General features: G+C 42.7%; 1 protein-coding gene across 4 annotated transcripts in view; it reads left to right on the forward strand.

Annotated features, from left to right (window-relative positions):
• The first annotated feature begins 683 nt into the window (after positions 1-683).
• REV1 (REV1 DNA directed polymerase) overlaps positions 684-19,037 on the forward strand; it is a 57,763-nt gene continuing 39,409 nt past the window's right edge. Inside the window, exons 1-5 of one of the 4 annotated variants that reach the window (XM_071581612.1) lie at positions 832-905; positions 13,238-13,343; positions 14,482-14,548; positions 15,309-15,441; positions 17,428-17,596. In XM_071581612.1, the coding sequence (XP_071437713.1) occupies positions 14,492-14,548; positions 15,309-15,441; positions 17,428-17,596 (359 nt within the window). In that variant the 5' untranslated portion in view covers positions 832-905; positions 13,238-13,343; positions 14,482-14,491. Of the gene's footprint in view, positions 906-13,237; positions 13,344-14,481; positions 14,549-15,308; positions 15,442-17,427; positions 17,597-19,037 lie in introns of all 4 variants that reach the window. The other 3 variants (XM_071581547.1, XM_071581769.1, XM_071581704.1) reach the window with 3 other exon arrangements.

Consider the following 19,037-nt stretch of genomic DNA (forward strand, 5'->3'; position numbering starts at 1 on the left):
CCACCGCTCCCCTCCCGTTCCCAATCCCACGCCCCCACCGCTCCCCTCCCGTCTCCAATCCCACGCTCCCACCGCTCCCGTCCCCAATCCCACGCTCCCACCGCTCCCCTTCCGTCCCCAATCCCACGCTCCCACCGCTCCCCTCCCGTCCCCAATCCCGCGCTCCCACCGTTCCCCTCCCGTCCCCAATCCCGCGCTCCCACCGTTCCCCTCCCGTCCCCAATCCCACGCTCCCACCGCTCCCGTCCCGCCTCCAATCCCACACGCTCCCACGTCTGCGGCGTGCCCGTCGGGCCGCCGGGGGGCGCCGCCACCCCGCAGCTCACCCGGGCGCGGCGGGAACGGCGCGCGAACCGCTCGCGCCCGGCCCCGCGCCGCCCCGCCCCGCCCCGCGCCGCCCCGCCCCGCCCCGCGCCGCCCCGCCCCGCCCCGCGCCGCCCCGCCCCGCCCCGCGCCGCCCCGCCCCGCCCCGCCCCGCGCCGCCGTCACGCGCCCGCCCCGCCCCTCTCCCCGCGCGGACGGCCCGGCAGGGGGCGCCCTGACCCCGCGGCCCGGCCCGGCCCGGCGCGCGCCGTTTGTTGCCCGCGCGGCGGCGGCGGGTTGGTGGCGCGAGACGCTCCCGTGACGCGCTCGCGGGAAGGGGCGGGCGGGGGGTGGGGGGGGCAGGGAGAGGAGCAGGAGGAGGAGGGGCCGTGCCGGGGACACCGTGCGGGGGGAGAGCGAGGGGAGAGCGCGGCTGGCGCTGGGGAGGAGGAGGAAGAGGAAGGCGGGCAGGAGGCAGTGGTGGTTGCGTGTGTCCGTCCGTGCCAGAGGGGGAACCGCGATGTGAAGCACACACGGGCCGGCAGGGCAGGAGGCGGCGGCGGCGGCGCCCCCGGGAATGTGCGTCTGGGACGCAGCGAAAGGTGAGCGGCGGCGGCGGGGCTGCTGGAGCGGGCACGTTCCCCCTCGCGGCACGGCAGCCCCTATGGCGGCGGGGCGGGGGTCGCCTCGGGGACGGGGAGAAGGGAGGGAGGGAGGGAGGGTGGGAGCGGGAGCCGGAGAGGCAGGCGCGGGGCCCGCAGCCGCTGCCCTGCCTCAGCCCCTCCCTGGGCCCGCGGCCTGGGCCTTCCCCGTGCTCATCCCGGCGCGGGAATGGGAGGGACGGCAGCCGGGGCGGCGCGCGGCGTTATGTAACCGGCGCGCGGGGCCTCGGTTGCCCCCGCTCGCGCGCGGCAGGGCGGGGGGGGCGCGCGGACGGGCCCCTGTGCGCGCGCTTGTGCGCGCCCCCGCCCGCCTCGCGGGTGCGCGCCAGGTGTGCGCGTGCCCGGGTCAGCCGCCCCTCCCCGCACCTGTGCGTGTGTCTGTCTGTCTGTCGGTGTGTCTGTGCCTGTCACATGGGGCCTGCGCTGCAGACACAACACGGGGCCCCCTCCCAGGCAGAGCCGGAGCCAGCCGGGCTGTGCCTCAGCGCTCTGCCAGCGCCGAGGGGTCACTGCAGGGAAAGGGGTTGGAGGGGGAGGCGCGGTGGGAAAGCCCGAGCCCTGGCGCGGCCGTGCCTTCCTCAGCCCTCCCCGCGCCGTAGCTGCCTGTGCCTTGCCTGCGGTTTCCCGTCGTGTTGGTAACAAGTTGTATTTGCTGAGCAATAGTGCTGGGTATAACTGGTGTGCTGAAGGGAAGAGGGAGGACCTGTGCTTGATGAGTAAGCCTGTGCTTACAAACACCAAGCGACAGACGCGTTTGCTGGTGCTTCTTCTCCCCTTCCCCGCAGGATTTTGATGCATTTTGCTATAGAGTTATCATTGACTTGACCTGTGATACTGAGCAAAAAGCTCCTGACGGGAAACGCCTGGTAATGGCATGTTAACCTTAAGAAGGGAGAAGAATATAGTATCACAAACACGTTTGTTGGGGGGTTTGTTGTAGAAAATCTCTGTATTATATGTTGTAATATTCCATTATTTCTGATGTTTTAAAATTAATGTCCCAGTCTTCAGAATGACAGGGCTGTGAACACTCTGCTTGTGCTAATGATTATCTTAATGGAAGGATGAGTTGATGCTTGTTTTGCATTTTGATCTAAAGAACAGATCCAACATCAAATTTGATACTGTAATCTAAAGAAGTAAAAACAGAGGATTGTAATTTTATGATCTAAATTCTTTGTTCATTTAGATGCAATTGTTGCTCAGATAGAACTGGTTTAAACAGTTGCCTAATTACCATTAGTTGCAAGAGGTTACAGCTAAAATTTATTTCTGGAATAGTCCCATCTTTCTAAGCTTTATGGCATTTTACACAGAGATACAAATCTCTGACAAATTCTTTGCCATCTTGCCTCAAGCATATAGTTATTATCCATTCTCACCATATTGGTCTTTCATTCAGTCCATTTCTTCCACTGGATAATGTACCAAATCCCTGTTAGTAAATAATCCCAGGCTGTCACACTGGAGGTCACTGGTAGGACAGTGTTGGTAGAAGCACAGTCAGACACCTGCCTTGTGACTCTGATGTTTTACTACTTAAAGATTGTTTTAAAAACAGAGCTCTGATCAGAAAAATACATTAGTATATTTCAAGCCTCACAAGTACACTGATTTTACATTTTCCTGTGTACAATATCTGTGTCTTGAGAAAGTTATTCAGTACTGGGCCCTTCAACCCAGTCAGTCTTTCTGGATAGTGCGTACATACCCTTACTGTCTCTTCTGATGCAGGGATAGTGTGTTGTGACTGAGTGCCAATTTTGATTAGTTGTTTCTGATCCTTTGACCCCTATGACTTCTTGAAAGAAGTTTCATCACAAATTTTCAGTCTTCCTATCATCCTTTTCGGTTACTGGAGAGATTTTAAAATGTAGGAATGAAATCTGGTTTTAAGTAGCCAAAAATCAATAAGAAAAAAATTAATATGATTACACAGACCTTTTTTTTTCATAAGTCTGTTGTTCAGGACAAGCAGGGAAAAAAAACTTACCTGACCCTGCCCTGTGCTTTCCCCATTTAACTTGTTAACTATTGTTTATTTCATGAGGAATGATTTTTTATTCAACATTTTTGTTTGGATTAAAGGGGTATATTATTATCACTGAGATCTCTGTCAGCCCGTATTTGCCTGCCATAGATACAACAAGGGACCTAAATATCCAAATGTGGAAACCCTTCCTCGAGAATACAGCGCAGCTTAATTTGGTGATAGTGCTGTGTGATTACCTAAGCATAGCAAAATGAGGAAAAAGTGGAAACAAATAGAAATGAGAGGGACTGTGGAGTTACAAAAAATGTTGAAAGTAAGAGAGCAAATCTAAGTGGATGCAAAAAATCACAAGGAATTCTGTGTCATGTAGTATGTTTGTGGGTTTTGTAGTGCTTTACCCTAAGAGCAGCTTTTGCTCTGTTGGGAAAACCAGACGGTATTTTTAATTGGAGACACAAATGTTTTTAGGGAAGAGGGACTCCATGTCTGTGATCCCTTCTGTATTTCATGTGGAGTAGCTGGTGCTCATAAGATAAAAATCAGAATTAGGAAACCCTTCTACTTTCTCACTCTTCATCAGAAGAGAGATGAGTGTGTGGAGCAGCTTTAAATTCTGGGTGTAATGATAACTTCAGTTGCTGTGGCTTGTCTTTCAAAGCTGACTGAAGGACTGCTGCTACTGTAGTTAAAGAATCTGTGACCATGAAATTCTTCTAGGAGACACTTTTAGTTTGGTATATCCACAGCAAAGATTGCATCTTCCATAGTCTTTGCTTTAAATGGCTGGGCAGACAGCAGTCCCTGAATTTCAGTGATAGGTTTTGGGGAAAGCAATATTTTGTTTATTTTTTGTGGATAGGAGACATGGGCCAGACTCATTTCCTCTCCAACTTTCAGGTCTCCCACTTGGTATTCTGCCTTTTAATAGTGCTCAGCAGTGGTTTGAAGTTTGGCTGCTTGTGTAAGTAAAGCTCATATTGTGGTTAACTCTTCTGTCTCCTCTTGGTTTTCCATTCTGTTCCCAGACACCTGCAAATACCTTAACCAAATCCCAGTGTAAGGGAGCTTTTGGTTGCAGCCTTTGTATTGGTTTGCCTCAATTCGTGCACATCTCTTCAGCTTCTTCATTTATGAAATATTTCTGAAGAAGAGGAAGCTGATTTTGCTTAGAAGACACAGCTCAAATACTTTGCAGTCATTCTTGCAAAAACCAATTCACAAGAAAGTGGTGCTGAAGCTGCGCAGAGCAGGGTCAAGAACTGCTCTAAGGTTTTTCTCTATTGACTTAGAGATTGGGAGTCTTCTGGCAGGGTGAGGTGGCTGGTGTATTTTGGCAGGATCCTGGGGACTGTTGCTGGGATGTTTTGTCAGCTTCTGAAGGAAAATAAGGTTCTGTCCACCATGTTCATGACTTCATCTTTTTGAGCAGCCTCAGCTCATCTGTTAGTTCAGGGCATGATGAGTCAGCGTCTTACACAAATGGTTATACTCCACTTACGTCATTTTGGAAACCTGGGAGCTGTTGCTTTTTAAAGGAATTCATGAAATTGCTGATAATTCTTAAAAATAGGAAAGCCCCTGACCCTGTGGCATGTCAGGTAAATGATTAGTGCAGTTTTCCAAGTAGAGTGAATGTATTTTGCCATTCTGTACTATTGAATGCAACTTCAGTTGAAGTAAAGAACTAAAATAATGATCTGTATTGAAAGGATGCTCTTCCGGGTTCCTGAACCTGCTTGTTCTCAGAAAACGTGAGAGCACTGGGCTCTAATAGTGCCTTTTCAGTCACTATTTCCTCGATTTTCCTGCTGAAATCGCATTATTTGGTGAGCAGTTCCAAGAATATTCTTTATAAAACAGTACTGGGGAAGAGGTAGGGATAATGACTTTTTGCTGTAATTTCTGGCTGCCTGGAAATGTTGAGTGTTGCCCCTCCATAATGATTCCTGTAACTTCTTTGTTGATTTTTAACCCAAGCTCTACCAGTGTTTTATTTGCTTGGGATAAGCCCTTTTCACTCAAGGGCTGTTTTATATGGATCTGTCTCCACTGAGTAGCAGTGTAACATTGTTGGTTTGATGTCAGAGGTATTTAAAATACCAACTTAAAACCATTTCAGGCCAAGAATACAATTCAGATTTGAGTTTAAGTATCCTAAAGAATTAGAGCATTTTTGTTTTGTCTGAAGAACTTAAAACTGTGTTTTTCCTGGAAAACACAGAACCAGTGTGCCCTGTCTTTTTATTTTTCTCTAAATCTAGGAGGAAAGTTGAAAATATATTGGATTGGATCAGAATTTTGCCTTGGTAATAATAAACAAGCATACTGAGATACTTTCCCTTTATGTTCTGAGTTTCTGTAGTTTTTTTACATCAAAATGTATATCTTTTTATTCCATTTATCTATTCAACCAGTGTGGACTTTTAACATCGTTGGTATCAAGTGTCAGAGAATCTACAAATAAACTAGGCAGTAGATGAAAAACAATTTCCATTTTTTTTGATTTCGCCACTTACTAGTTTAATCTGATTCTTTCTAGTCTTGCTCTGAGTTGATGAAAAAAAGTGATATCCGTGGACTAACGAAAGATGTAGAAGACTCAAGTAGAAACTCAAAACTTCAAGGCTAAGCATAGAAGCAATATGTTGTGAAGGTTTTACTTCAAAAAAGATTCTGCATCTTTGAGAGTTTCAAAGGCAATTTCAGAAAAACATTTGGGAACTTGACTATGCAATGTCAGTTGAAGTTAAGTGATGTCATTCAAAAGCTGCAATGAGCACTAAAACTGCGTGTTTACAGAATCTTTAGTCATCAGTGCTTTTGCTGGTGAAGTTACTGAGTTCTTGGAGGTTTGCTGCCCATATATGAGTAGAGAAATGGTCCTCCTCAGTGTCTCACATCATCCAACATTTGCCAGGTGGATGCCTTATCTCTCATTTTCCCTGAAGAGCCTGGCTGTATAAATGCCTGCTCAGTGATAGCATTGACCATAAGGCACAAATCCCTTGGGCATGTCTCCTAAGGAAACCTCAGCTTCATCAGTGAATGGCCTGGCCTGGAAGGGGTTGTGAAGATGGGCAGGGACACCTTCCGCTAGACCAGGTTGCTCAGAGTCCCATCCAGCCTGGCCTTGAGCACACCGTGGGATGGGGCATCTACAGCTCCTCTGGGCAACCTGTTCCAGTGCCTCACCACTCTCAGAGCAAAGAATTTACTCCTAATATCTGATCTAAACCTATTCGTTTTCAGTTTGAAGCTGTTCCCCCTGGTCTTGTCACCACATGCCCTTGTAAGTAGTCTCTCTCCTGTCTTGTATTCTCCCAGGTAGTGGAAGGCCACAATAAGGGCACCCCAAAGCCTTCTCTTTTCCAGGCTGGACAAACCCAGTTCTCTCACCCTGTCTTCATAAGAAGGACATTTCATCCCTCTAATCATCTTGGTGGCCCTCCTCTGGACTCACTCCAACAGACCTGTGTCCATCCTGTCCTGGGGACTCCAGAGGGGGATGCTGTGCTAGAGGTGGGGTTTCCCCAGAGTGGAGCAGAGCGGCAGAATCACCTTCCTTGACCTGCTGGCCGTGGTGCTCTTGATGCAGCCCGGGGTGTGACTGGCTTTCTGGGATGGAAGTGTGCATTCCTGGCTTATGTCCAGCCCCTCATCCACCAGCACCCCAAAGTCCTTCAGGGCTGCTTTTGAGCTGCTCATTCCTCAGCCTGTATTGATGGGGGGGGGGTTGCCCCGACCCAGGTACAGCACCTTGTGCTTGGTCTTGTTAAACCTCACGTGCCTTCTCAGTACATTGGTTACAGCATTGGCCCAGGGCATGGGTTTGTTTCTGTGCCATTCACTGTTGCCAGAGTGGTTAATCTGGGTAGTGAGCAATGACAGTGCCCAGCAACAAAGGTCAGTTTGTTGTGTGTATAGACATGTACTTGTGTGCACATACACACAGATAAACATACACACCTGTGTAGCCAAACAAATACATAAAATCGGTCAAAACTGTGTAGGCTCTTCTGAAGGGTTTCACCAGTCTGCTGGGCTGAAGTCTGGGAAATCTGAAGGTAGTGTGTGGCAGAGGTTTTCACAAGCACAGTTCCTCTGAATTTGATGTTAATAAATGCAGAACATTCACAGATTTCTTGCTTTGATCATCTAATGAAAATTTTCCAGTTGTTTATTTTCAGATAATTGTGGCTCCACTTACCCACGTTTCCTGCCTTGTTAATTTTCCCTTTAGCTTTGCAAGGAGGCTTCCTTCAGTTGTCTCTAGGAAGTCTTAGAAAGTCCTAAATCATTCAGCAACAGCAGCAGCAGCAACTCTTCTCATTATTTGGGAGGAGGGATCGTGGTTTACTGGTGCTGCCTACTGGCTTCTTGACCTACACCTCAGTACAGGCTACTTGGGTAAGACAGGAGTTGCAGGACTGGATTGTCAGACTGAGGGCACAAACTAAGACCCTCCTAAACAAGTTCTGTTGATTTATTAGGTAGAAAATGAAGATCCCAGTCTTCCTTTTAAAGAAAAGGGTAAGACGGTTCTCTGTTCTCAAATACTGCAGAGAAATAAAGGGGCTTGAAGGAAGACTACCCAGTGCATAAATTCATCTTGTTTGTTGTTTCAGATACTCAAGTCCAAGAGAGAATTTCCTTTTGGTAATTTACAATCCATTTACTATTGTTGAGAGTCCTAATTCCATTATGCTTCTTGCTCTTTTTTAGTTAATGGATTTTATTATGGATTCTAAGAATTTAGAAGCTGGCATAAAGATTGTGAATGTGCTAAGTCCTCTTGGAGGTTGAAGCCTCAAAAGAATTTAAGCACAGAAATGTTGAAGCCAGTCAAAGTTTGCTGAAACTTCCCTGTGTGTCATGGCAGTAAGAGCAGACGTATCAAAGAGGTGATACTTGAACTAAGAAGTGAATTGAGCTATGTGGTTACATAGAGCAATGCAGATGGGTGAAGCAAAGCCCGTTATCACTGAGGAACTCTGAGGGGGTTGGGGAGATCATGACTTTGCCAGAAATGCAGAAACATTGAAACTGAAGCCTGGAGTCTTCTGTAAGCAGAAGGAAAATTTAAGCAAGTAAAACCACTACTTGTGACAAGCTCTAAATGGGCTGGAGCTGCTACTGAGTGCTATTCCTAGAGGGGAATGAAACATTGACAGTTGGTCTCAAATTGAATCTGTCTTGCTGTTTTTCAAAGAACTGACCATCTCAAATGCCATGTATAAAAGCAAAAAGGGTATCTTGAAAACAAATTGTTCAAAGCTGGTTCAGACTGTGCAGTGATGCTGGTTTTTGGACTTTGTGCTCATGCTTTCTCAAGTTGGGACAGTTAATCATCTGCCCTGGACTCCCAAATCAGTTGTGAAAAGATAAAAACACTTTTGTTTTGTACCACTCTGATATAAATTATTACCTGCTGTGCAACTGCTTTATGTCACTGTGATGTTTAGCCAGCAAAAGAAATTTATATTTCTTAGTTGTTACATGTGTGTAAAGTATTTAGTCCATGATTGTAAACCAGACTGATCTGAAATAAAGACCATTTTGAGTTGCAAAAAGAGTCAGTTTGGAAACTGGATTAGTTTAGCAAAGAGTTCCTGTGTCTCTTTCTGGGGGAGTGCTTGAACTGAAGGTCAGAGTATCGTTTCTTTGCTATCAAGCTCAAATGAAAGTATGCACAGAACACAGTTCTGGAATAGTCAGTTGCACATAAGGAGTAGATTCGGAAGGACTCGAGTTTTTCCCATGCTTTGTGTGACTTGTATGGTGTTTCACCCTTCTAGCAAATGCCATGGGTGCTCATATTTTAGAAAAATGCTATTTCTAAGTTTCTTATGCTGATTGTTTTGTGTCTTAATATTTAATTTGCCCAAGACTTTAAAGTTTGTTCTTTCCTAATGTATACTCTTATGTTTACTCACAGATGATGCAGGTGATGTTGGGTGTTTTTGAGGACAGCTGTTCCAAGTGTCCTGTCTGGGCCCCGTAACACCAGGTGCTTGTAGGCAGAAGTGCATATGTGGCCTAAGATGGGGAGCTGTTTGATGGTTTGTAACTTTCTTTTAAAGCCTTTATACCATGATAAAAGTGAGGTAGCCTCCCCGTCTGGTTTACTGGGGCAAAAAGCATAAGCACATCTAGTTGGTGAAGAGTAGCCAGCTCACTGTGGTTCTATACCTACATTTGCACTGCAGTTAGTTATAACCATGACCCTCAAAGTTGTTTTCTAGAAATGGCTATGGTAATCTTAAAATCCCATCCTTTGCTCTTTTCTGGCCTGCCTACTTTGGCTTTGTCTGATGCTTTTGTAAGTCATTTCATCTTGCTGAACTTGCAGGAAACCAACTAACTCATAATTTTATGTCATTTTTCTGGTTTTTTTTAGTGAGCTGAATTGCACATAGCAGCGCTATGATCATAGGGGTCATGTGAGCTTGGAAGTGGTGTAGAGGCTGGGAGGAAGGGATAAATAAAGCCTGTTAGGCCAGCAGAGGTTGAAAAGCAGAACCATCCCTTTCGGTGGCAGTCAGCCATCAAGTTGACTCAACCATCTTACAAAACTTCACCCTGAGAGTTTATTTCCCACCTAGAATGAAATTCACTTGCTTTACAGTATACTAATTAGTTAATTTTAATGTGGCAACAGCAGTGTTAGCTCTGAATTGTCTGAAGCTACAGACATTTAAGCATATAGTGTCTTTAAAAAAGCTTTTTAACTTTTTTTGTGTAAGTTCTGCTGGGTTCTGAACTTTTCAATATGTTGTAGAGAACAGTTTTATACCCTGTAGCAGCAGTTCTTTTCCAGAAGACTCAGCCAAGAGTGGGACTCTCTTGTGCTGAGAAATGTGTAAACATGCAAGACAGTTCTTTCCTCAAAGAGCTTGCAGAGCAGTGCCAAGTAGAGTGGCGAGTTTGATGTGGGAGCTGGAATGTAGATGCATGAACTCAAACAGGCCACAAAATACCCACTTGATGGAAACAACTTTCAATCCCTGCTGAGCTGGGATGAGTTCAATCTACAGTTCAAGCCAGAGATCCTGATACTCAGCAGTGGCCTGAGACACCCGTGTTTCTGTTGTTAGAGTTACACCTTCAAGAATAAGACTGGTGGTGTGTATGTTAATTACATCAAGCTCTTTTGCACTAGAGGACATTCACAGCATGTCTGCTCTGGTGAGAAGTGCAAAGTAGCTGTTATGTGTTAAACTTTCATGCAGCTTTCAGTTACCTAAAATTGGATCATCTGAATGAAACATAACTTACACTATGTATGTAGACACAACTTTGGCAGGGTATTTGTTGAGTCATGGTGCAGCCTCATTTTGTCTCTGGAAATAACTCATATGCTTTTTTGTAGTGCAGAGCCATGAAGTGTGTATGCTGCCAGATTCAAGTTGGCTACTTGAAGAGGCAGCAGAAATATCTCTGCACTATATATGCTTGGCAAAGAGACTGATAAAGAGTATGGCAGGAACAACTGAAGTTTGAGCAGGACTAGTACTGACTTGGAATTAAAATGCCCATGAGGATCCGTCCTCACTTCTCACAGATCTGTATTTTGTGCTCCCAAACTGTTTGCCCCATAATACCTGTAGTTTTGGTCTGGGTTGGTCCCTTACCTGTCTTATCCCAACTGTTCAGGATAATGGAAAGCCACTGCCTTACAGTCTCACACTATCCTGAATTTAAAGTATTTTAAATAACTTTCTTGCCTCAGACTGTGTGTGCTACAGATGAGACTAAAACAAATACTGACATCAACATTCACACCTACATTCCTTGCTCCTTTACTCTTCTATACATACAGACATTTATATAATTGATGAAATATACACTTAATATTTCATTCCATGACCTGATCTGCTGGCTTTGACTGACAGTCTTTAGTAGCAGGGTTAAGTGCTTGCAGGGAAGTACAATGCTAGGCCTGTGAAGCAGTGGGCAAAGGGATATTACACATCTTTGGCTCTGTTCAGTTTTTCTGAGCCTCTAGTGGTGTACGAAACATCAAAACTCTTTATTTTGACCACAGGAGTTCCTAATTTTTTTTTCTTGAAAGGTTATTTCTCTTGCACTGAAAACCTGGAGTGTATTCCTAGAAATATTTTTATCTTTAAAGGCTTTTGTGGAATTTCAGAGTTTGTTGAGATTTTTTAATTGCTGAAGATTTCTTTGTGTTCACAGGTCCAGAATATGAGCATTTGAATTTTCTTGAAAAAGCTTTTCTCTGGGCAAAGGGTCACTGTACAGCATGTCCTTTGTGCTCTAGAAATAACCTGAAAACCAGTAACTAGTGGTTTGCTTTCACAGAGTCTCTGTGCATTTATGCTCTTGAGTTTGTGAAAACAGGGAAAACTGTTAGATACTATAAGAAAGAACTACAAGAAAAATGAATTCTTACCAGAAATTGTCCTGCTCGTTATTGGTGTTTGAAGTTCCTGTCTTGATTTCCAGTCACACACCCCCCCTCCAGTGCAATGTTTCTTTGCAAAGCATTTCTCTTGCTCATCCCTTCATCATGATTCCTATACAGGGAGCATCCTACTGTCTTTACATTTCTTATTTCGTGGCACAAGGAGCATATTTAGAATCTTGCTTAACTTTTCCTCGATTGTGCAAGATATAGTTCATGCTCGTCTGTTCCCATGATTCTGGTTTTGATTGGCCCCGCAAGTTGTGGTGTTCAGATCTAATGGCTTTTAAACTAGAGATCTTTCGTCCTCAGCTTCCTGAAAAAAAATTGAATGTGTTTCAAGTTTCAGAAAAGCTTACTGTTATGAGGTATTACTCTTCATTAGGAATTTTAGTTTAAGCAGGAGGTTGCCTGTTCAGAGGTCAGAGTTACCTACCTATCAAATCCCGTCTTCTCAGCGATTGGAATTGCAGTGATTTAGAGTGTGCATTTCATACAGTCTTTGGCTTTTTTCAGAGTAAGAGTTTATTTTTGTAAGAGGTCTTATTTTCTATAGACTTGGAATCATAGAACAGCCCAACTTGGAAGTGATCTCAAAAGTCTATCTAGTCTAACCTTCCCTGGGTAAGGAAGCCTAGATGAGATTATGTAGCAGCCTGTCCACTTGCAACTTGAAAATCTCTAGTAATGAGGATTGTGCCATGTCCCTGTGCTCCAGTGATTGATTGTTCTCACTCTAAAAAGATTTTTCTTATGTCAAGATGAAACTTCCTAGTGCAGCTTGTATCCATTGCCTCTTGTCCTCTCCATATGGCTCCAGAGCCTCTATCCTTTTTGTAGCCATCCTGTAAGACTTTGTCATCCTTCATTATGAAGGAGAAAGAGTAATCAGGAGTTAAAATTCTGGTGTCTCTTATGAGCTCATACACTGATCCCTGTAGCATCTAAAACCACCAAATGACATTTTCATTAATGCAGTGTTTTTTTGAACTTGCATTTTTCTGTTCTCTTCAAGAATTTCTTAGCCAGAAGTGATAGATGTGAATTACAGTTGACTTCAGCTGATGGAAAAATAGAAATTTTCCATGTGAAAGAAACCTTCAAGCCATTTCTGGTCTATACTCTTCTCTACAGGGAAAAAGTCAATTTTGTATTTTATGTGACCATCTAGCTCATCTCCCCCCATTTTTCTCAGCGCTCCTTAAGAGTTCTGTGGTATCTATTAGGTATAATCCAAACCACTAAAAATTAATTTCAGAAGGCCCAGTGTCTTGGAAATAGGTCTCTGGGTAAGAAATGGAGGTACCTACAGAGAAAATAGAGCAATCTGAGGAGGGGTTGTTTGGTTGTGGTTGGTGGTGTGGAGCTCATCTCCTTGACATGTGATTAATCTTCATAATTACTTGCAAGTGTTGTTTCTGTATGAGGTTATAGCAACTATAAGCATAGAACCAGGTGCATCATGATCTTCCTGTGTTTGCAGAGGTCCTGAAGCATAAAACAGAAGCTTGTCTTTTCAAGGTGGTTATACCTGCTTGGACTGTATTCTATGGTTGCCTAATTTGGCATATTTGGAATAGTCCACAAAAATGATCATAATACTTACAGAAACTTTTCCTGCAACTGTGTCTTGTTTTGCAGTCAAACCTGCCCCCAATCCAGAGTGGTTGTCAGAGTATGCCTGTTTGGTAGCTCCAGGACAAGAGGGTTTAAGAGACAAAAGCTAGAGTTCATGTTCAGCCATGCTCATGGGAAACAGAATTTTAATACAATAAATGAGGCAATCTCCAGACCAGTGCAGTGGAAGGCCTGGATAGGAAAATGACCAGAAGGTCTTGTGATCTCCATCCACAGCTGTCGAGCTTTGTGGTCAGCTGGAGACTGAGTGAAGCTGCTGTGCCCTCCTACTGGATGGACCATACCTGGGTAATCCAGAGAACAGGTATCTTCCCAAAAGCAGGCAAGGATGGAAAAAACCAGCTGACTTCCTTTTGTGTATTTACTGTGGGTTTGTGTGCTTCTTTTTTTTGTTTTGTTTTAGAATCCTATCCTCCTACTCTAAGAGCTGATATACCTAAAAGACAAAATAGTGTTTTATTTAGAGAACTAGTTTGGTTAGAAAGTGAGAGATGCAATAACAGCCTCCTACAGGCTGCTCTGTAGTAGTGACCTCTTACTGCATCATTAATCAATATTTTAAAATCAGTGTTACAGCAGCTGTAGGAAATGTGAATCACTTGGGTGCAGTGAACAGTTGGCCACAGTCCAGGCATTTCTTCTTCTGTCAGAGAGTTCTGTTCTAGCCAACTAACAGCTCAGCTGAGGACACTGCTCTGTTCGCTCAAGGTCCAGGGATAAGGGTCTTGCATAAAGGAAAACTGCAGTTTAGCTGGTTGCATCTGTTTATTTATTTATTGTTAAGCTATACAAACAAAAACCCCAAAGAACCAAATCACAAACTAACTACTTCCTGGATTACCTAAACAGTTGGCTTTTCATTGACTGTAAGATGACCTTTGGTGTTTTTGTTTTTGTGTGTTGTACTGCATTGGAGCAACAAGTGTTTGGATGTTTCATGATCAGCTGTAGATCCATTGGTGAAGTTAATCCAGTCTCTGATACCAGGAGGCTTTTGCCCACATCACACCATGCCTGTGGTATCAAATAGGAAATAAAAGGTTGTTTATAACTTGGGCAATATTTTGCATGAATGTTAGCAGTTGTATTTAAGAACATTTTATTACTCCTTTTTCCATAGGAGATACGGGATGAACAGGAAGAATTAAATGAATTGTTATGAAAACTGAGTGTTGTAATGAGTTTTTTGTGTTCAGGGAGAATACAATAAAATGTGTATGTGTGGGTTTTGGTACATAAACAGGAACTGTGTTATGCATTACTACAAAACTGAGGAACTAGGATTTTATGCAGTTTTGCATTTCTAGATTGACTGTGAAGCTCATAGACTTCAGTGAAGCCCATTAAAAAAATGTAATCTTCGTGATAATCTGTAAATGGCCTGTAGTGCATCTCTGAAATGCCAGTGATGCCAGTGCTGAACAATTATTTGATCAAACGCTCTTGTTCTTCCTGTGCAGCGGCTTCAGCATGAGGCGAGGGGGATGGCGGAAACGGGCTGCTGAAGGCGACGGATGGGGAATATGGGTATGTTCAAAAGAAAGTGGCTTTTGTTTCATAAAGAGTTAAGTGGCTCTGTGGTTTAAAAGGTTACCATTTGTTATGCATGCCAAAGGGATGCTATAAATGAAGCACTTTTGCTTTACTTGAGAACACATAATTAAGTTAAAAAGACATTTTTTAATTACCAGGTTCTGAAGTCTTCACAATAATCCACTAAATTGCATTGTTAGTAAATGCAGACCCTTGAATAAACAACCATTTAAAAAAATAAACTAAGTAATTTTAAAACTCCTTATGGATGACTCCACCACATTCTGTAGTTGGACAAACAGTAACTGAGGCACCTAATTTACATAAATGTTTACAATACTACTGTGTCATGTATATTTAAGAACTGAAAATACATGGAACTATATTGCTTCTTTGGCCAATGAGCCCCAATTTAGCATCCAAACTTGCATCATGTGCTTATTACTTCTTTCTTTCTATTCCTTAATAATTTTTATATAGATAGAATCTTTTTCTATAGGAAAAAGATAAAAGAATTATGAAATAAATCCTGCCATGTTGGTAACAAGATGCAGCTGTCTTGAAGATAACAGTTTATGGTGAAGGATTTACTCTGTTTCATTTGGAAAATGAATGTCTCTTGTGTGTCAACCAAATTCAACTTGAAGGAATGTTGCTTACCTTTCCAATCTTACAATTGACCAGTTTCTGTATGTAAAAATTAGGAAATAAGGGCAGCTTCATGGGTTGTGTTTTCTTTTAACTTAAAAACTAGGGTGGGTACATGTCAGCAAAGGTTAAGAAGTTGGAGGATCAGTTCCGGTCAGATTCAGCCATACAGCAACAGAGGGATGGGAATTCATCAAGTATCTTCAGTGGAGTCGCCATCTACGTCAATGGCTTGACAGGTGAGCTTTGATTTTTTTAAGGATCACTTTTGTGTTGTTCTAATGTTTATCATCTTAGTAGGAGTAAAGAACCGTAAAACATGTAAGTTTGCACCTAAACAAATACATGACAGTTACTGTGTACGTTTTGCATATTCCTTTGTTTTTCATGATTAAGGTTTTCAATATAAAATGATATTTACATTCTGAATATAAATACTGTTTTACCTAATCATTTACACAAGACATAACTGGTAGAAATCAAAGTAGATTTTTCCATGTTTTTGTGATCTTATTATTTGAAATGAAACCTTTTAACTTCCTCCATACTCTACACATTTTAAAGTTTCAGTTTTCCAAACTGTTCATAGTTGGATTGTATGCCTTAATTTTATGTTTGGGTGGGTGTGTCAAGGTTTTCTTCTCAGAGTGGCATAGTGCTTGAGACAGAGACCCCACTAATAGTGGAGGGAGGAGCAAGAGAAGAGGTAAGACATATATGCATTATCTGTGATGGACTGATAGTGCACGGTAGCTGGAGTAAGGTTTTTAATCTACCCTGCTTATGTTCATGCTTCTCCTGGGTTCTGTAAAGCAGCTTAATAACCTTTTTGAAACTCCCCAGAAGCCTTTTCCAAGGATCTGTGCCAGGAACATTGTGACTATTATGTAACTGGTGCGTGCAGCTTCTGTGGTGTGGATTAATGCTGGTTTGAGCACAGGGCTCAAACGGACTGGAAAAGGTTAAGGTGGATATGATAAACTGTTAATGCCATCTCAGTTATTTAGTACAGGCAGTTTAAAATCTCGCATTTGCATATTCTTCAAGGTGCTGGTGCCTGAATGGTGCTCGACGAGGCGGTTGTCCAAAAGGCTGAAGTAGGAAAGATAATATTTGGGAAAAATGTGTGCTATTTTTAGTTAAAAGTTAGAGGTTTATTGAAGTGTTACTGCCATCCCATCCCGTCACATCTCGGATGCTCACCAGGGTCAGCCCTGGTTAGTACTAGGTGCTGTGACAGTCCCGAGGACTTCCCTGTCACTGTCCAAGCTCACTTGGCCGTGGCAGATGGACCTCAGGACTTAAACGGTGGGGCCAGTTCTGTGCATGCTGTGCCTCACCTAAAAAATCCACTGCACAAGCTGGAAGGGCACACCCACGTGGGGAGAGCCCTTCCCAAATCTTTGTTTGCCAAGTCTGGCCATACACATACATACACATAGTTTGGAAATTGACAGTAGACCACTGGAAGGAATTGTAACTGTACTCTAAAAAAATTTTCTTTCGTCCTGTATTGATCAACTGGTTTTTTTAGTATCTTATTCTCAATATTCAAACCTTGTTATTTGTGCTGACCCAAACCTTTTGGTGCAGTGTGACACAACTGCAAATGTTTTCAAAGCTAAAACTTTTTGCCTTTTTTTCCCTCCCATTCCCTACCTCTGCTTGCAAAATACTATTCAGGAGATAAAAAGAGTTGTTAGTTTTTAAGATATTCTCTGTTCCCAGAAACAATTAATGAATAACCTGGTGAGGAAAGAGTGAGTTAACTGCTTCAGTAAAGGAGAAGTTTTATAGTAGGGGATTTATCCTGTTGCAAACCCCTTTTAATAGTATGTATTTTCTGTTACTTCTGGGTATTAACTAGTTTCTCATACTCTGGTGAAAAGATATGTGAGTTAATCTTATTTTGTGTTATGTCAACGTAAAGTGATTTTTGGTGTAGTTTAGCATTAAATCTACTTGAGTATTTTCCCTGCCTTCCACCATACAGATCCAGAACAATCCTCTATAACAAGTAGAATGTTTACATTTTGAATCAGTCTCTTCAAAAACACAGTTTTCGACATCTCTTGAAAAATGCTTTTTTTCATTTGTTCTTTTCAGGAGAAAAACAATGGTTTTCACTCTTTCTGAGTGTGGCATCATACATATCAGCTAAAGTTGGGGGTTTTTGTTGTATTTGCCATCACAAAACAGGAATATTTCTGGTTTTAATTTTGCAGATCCCTCAGCTGATGAATTAAGACGGCTAATGATGTTACATGGAGGCCAATACCATGTGTACTACTCCAGATCAAAAACAACTCACATCATTGCCACCAATCTTCCAAATGCCAAAATAAAAGAATTGAAAGGAGAAAAAGTAGTTCGGCCGGAGTGGATCATGGAAAGGTGAGTTCAAGTCTCTACTGCATTGGGAGAATTTCTCCTTTTGGGGAGGGCAAAAAAAATCTGAAAAAAAAATTATAGAAAATTGCATTTTGAGAGTATAGCTTAGCTTAAAATTAATTTGTCCTTGCAACTGCTGAGTAAAAATATCACTGTTACATTGAAGATTTTCTTCTTGGGAATTGTTCCATAAGAAACTTCATTAAGAACGTTTAGGAAGAAGTCTCAAGCATATCACAAAACTGAACATTATCCTGGTGATTACATTTATAATATCCAACCAGGTGACTAGCTTTCATCTAAGAGTTAAATAAATATTATGTGATTGTTTTTTAACCTCTTGCTCTTGCCTTATGCATTGCATAAGTTTCATTTCATCTGCAAATCAAAAAGAATGTCAGTTGAAAAGCATTTTCAAAAAATTGTAGCTACTCCATCTAAACATTTATTATATTGTGACTTTGTAACAAAACAAAGTGAACAAAATGCTCCATGTTTTATTTACAAAGAATTTATGTACTTGGGTTCCTCCATGCACTGGAATATATAGGATCAGCTGAAGTTGTCTTTAGGTCCTTGAAAAAGACGGTAGCCAAGCTCAGAGCAGTTAATCTGGCATTCATCTGGCTTCTTCCATCTGAGGAACCCATGGGAAATACAATATGCAGGAATATGTTCTGGAAATTATTCTGTTTTATTCAATTGTTCTTGACTGGCCCCTTTCCTGGATGAGCAGCAGAAACAGGCTGGGAACTGTTCTGCAAAGGTACTTGTGAAATCTCATTTGCAGTTCCTGTTCTCAGTTTGCTGATTTTCAGTCTTTGGATTCAGCTGTTTTGTATCATGTATCTTTAAGGTAAATGTTTAAACTTTAGTCAGAAATTACAATTTTCTCAGTTTGAAAATATTTTAGGTACATTTTTAAACAGTTTTTAGGACCTCATCTGTGAGTTTAAGGACCTGGAAAATTGTTTGTAGGTGTGGTTTTATTTGAAAGATGTGAGTTGTTGTAATTGGTGCCATTAGAGCTTGTTATGATTTTAACCAGGAAAAATCAATTTGTATAGATTCAGTGGAGGCTTACTAGAACTTAGTGTATGGAATCTAAAATTTACCTGATGAAGTCTTGTGTTCAGTTCTGCATGTCCTGGTTCTGGAAGGTTGTACTTCAGTTAAATCAGAAGTATAGACAGATACAGAGGGTTGGGCACAAGGAAACATTCCCCCTTGTCCTGTCACGATATGCCTTTGTAAAAGCTCCTCTCCAGCTCTATTGTGGGCAGTATGATTGGTGTGGGCTTTTTGAGTTTGGTTAAGAGTCAATCCTAAAATGTTACTGTCACAAATTGCTGGTAGAGCAGTGTTGTTACATCTTCTGTCTTGTCAGCCAAGGTTGCAAAATTAAAAATAACTCTAGTCTTTTATTTGTCATTATCACTATAGC

The sequence above is a fragment of the Pithys albifrons genome, chromosome 1 (genome assembly GCF_047495875.1).
Source record: "Pithys albifrons albifrons isolate INPA30051 chromosome 1, PitAlb_v1, whole genome shotgun sequence".
In the NCBI taxonomy this organism is placed as follows: domain Eukaryota; kingdom Metazoa; phylum Chordata; class Aves; order Passeriformes; family Thamnophilidae; genus Pithys; species Pithys albifrons.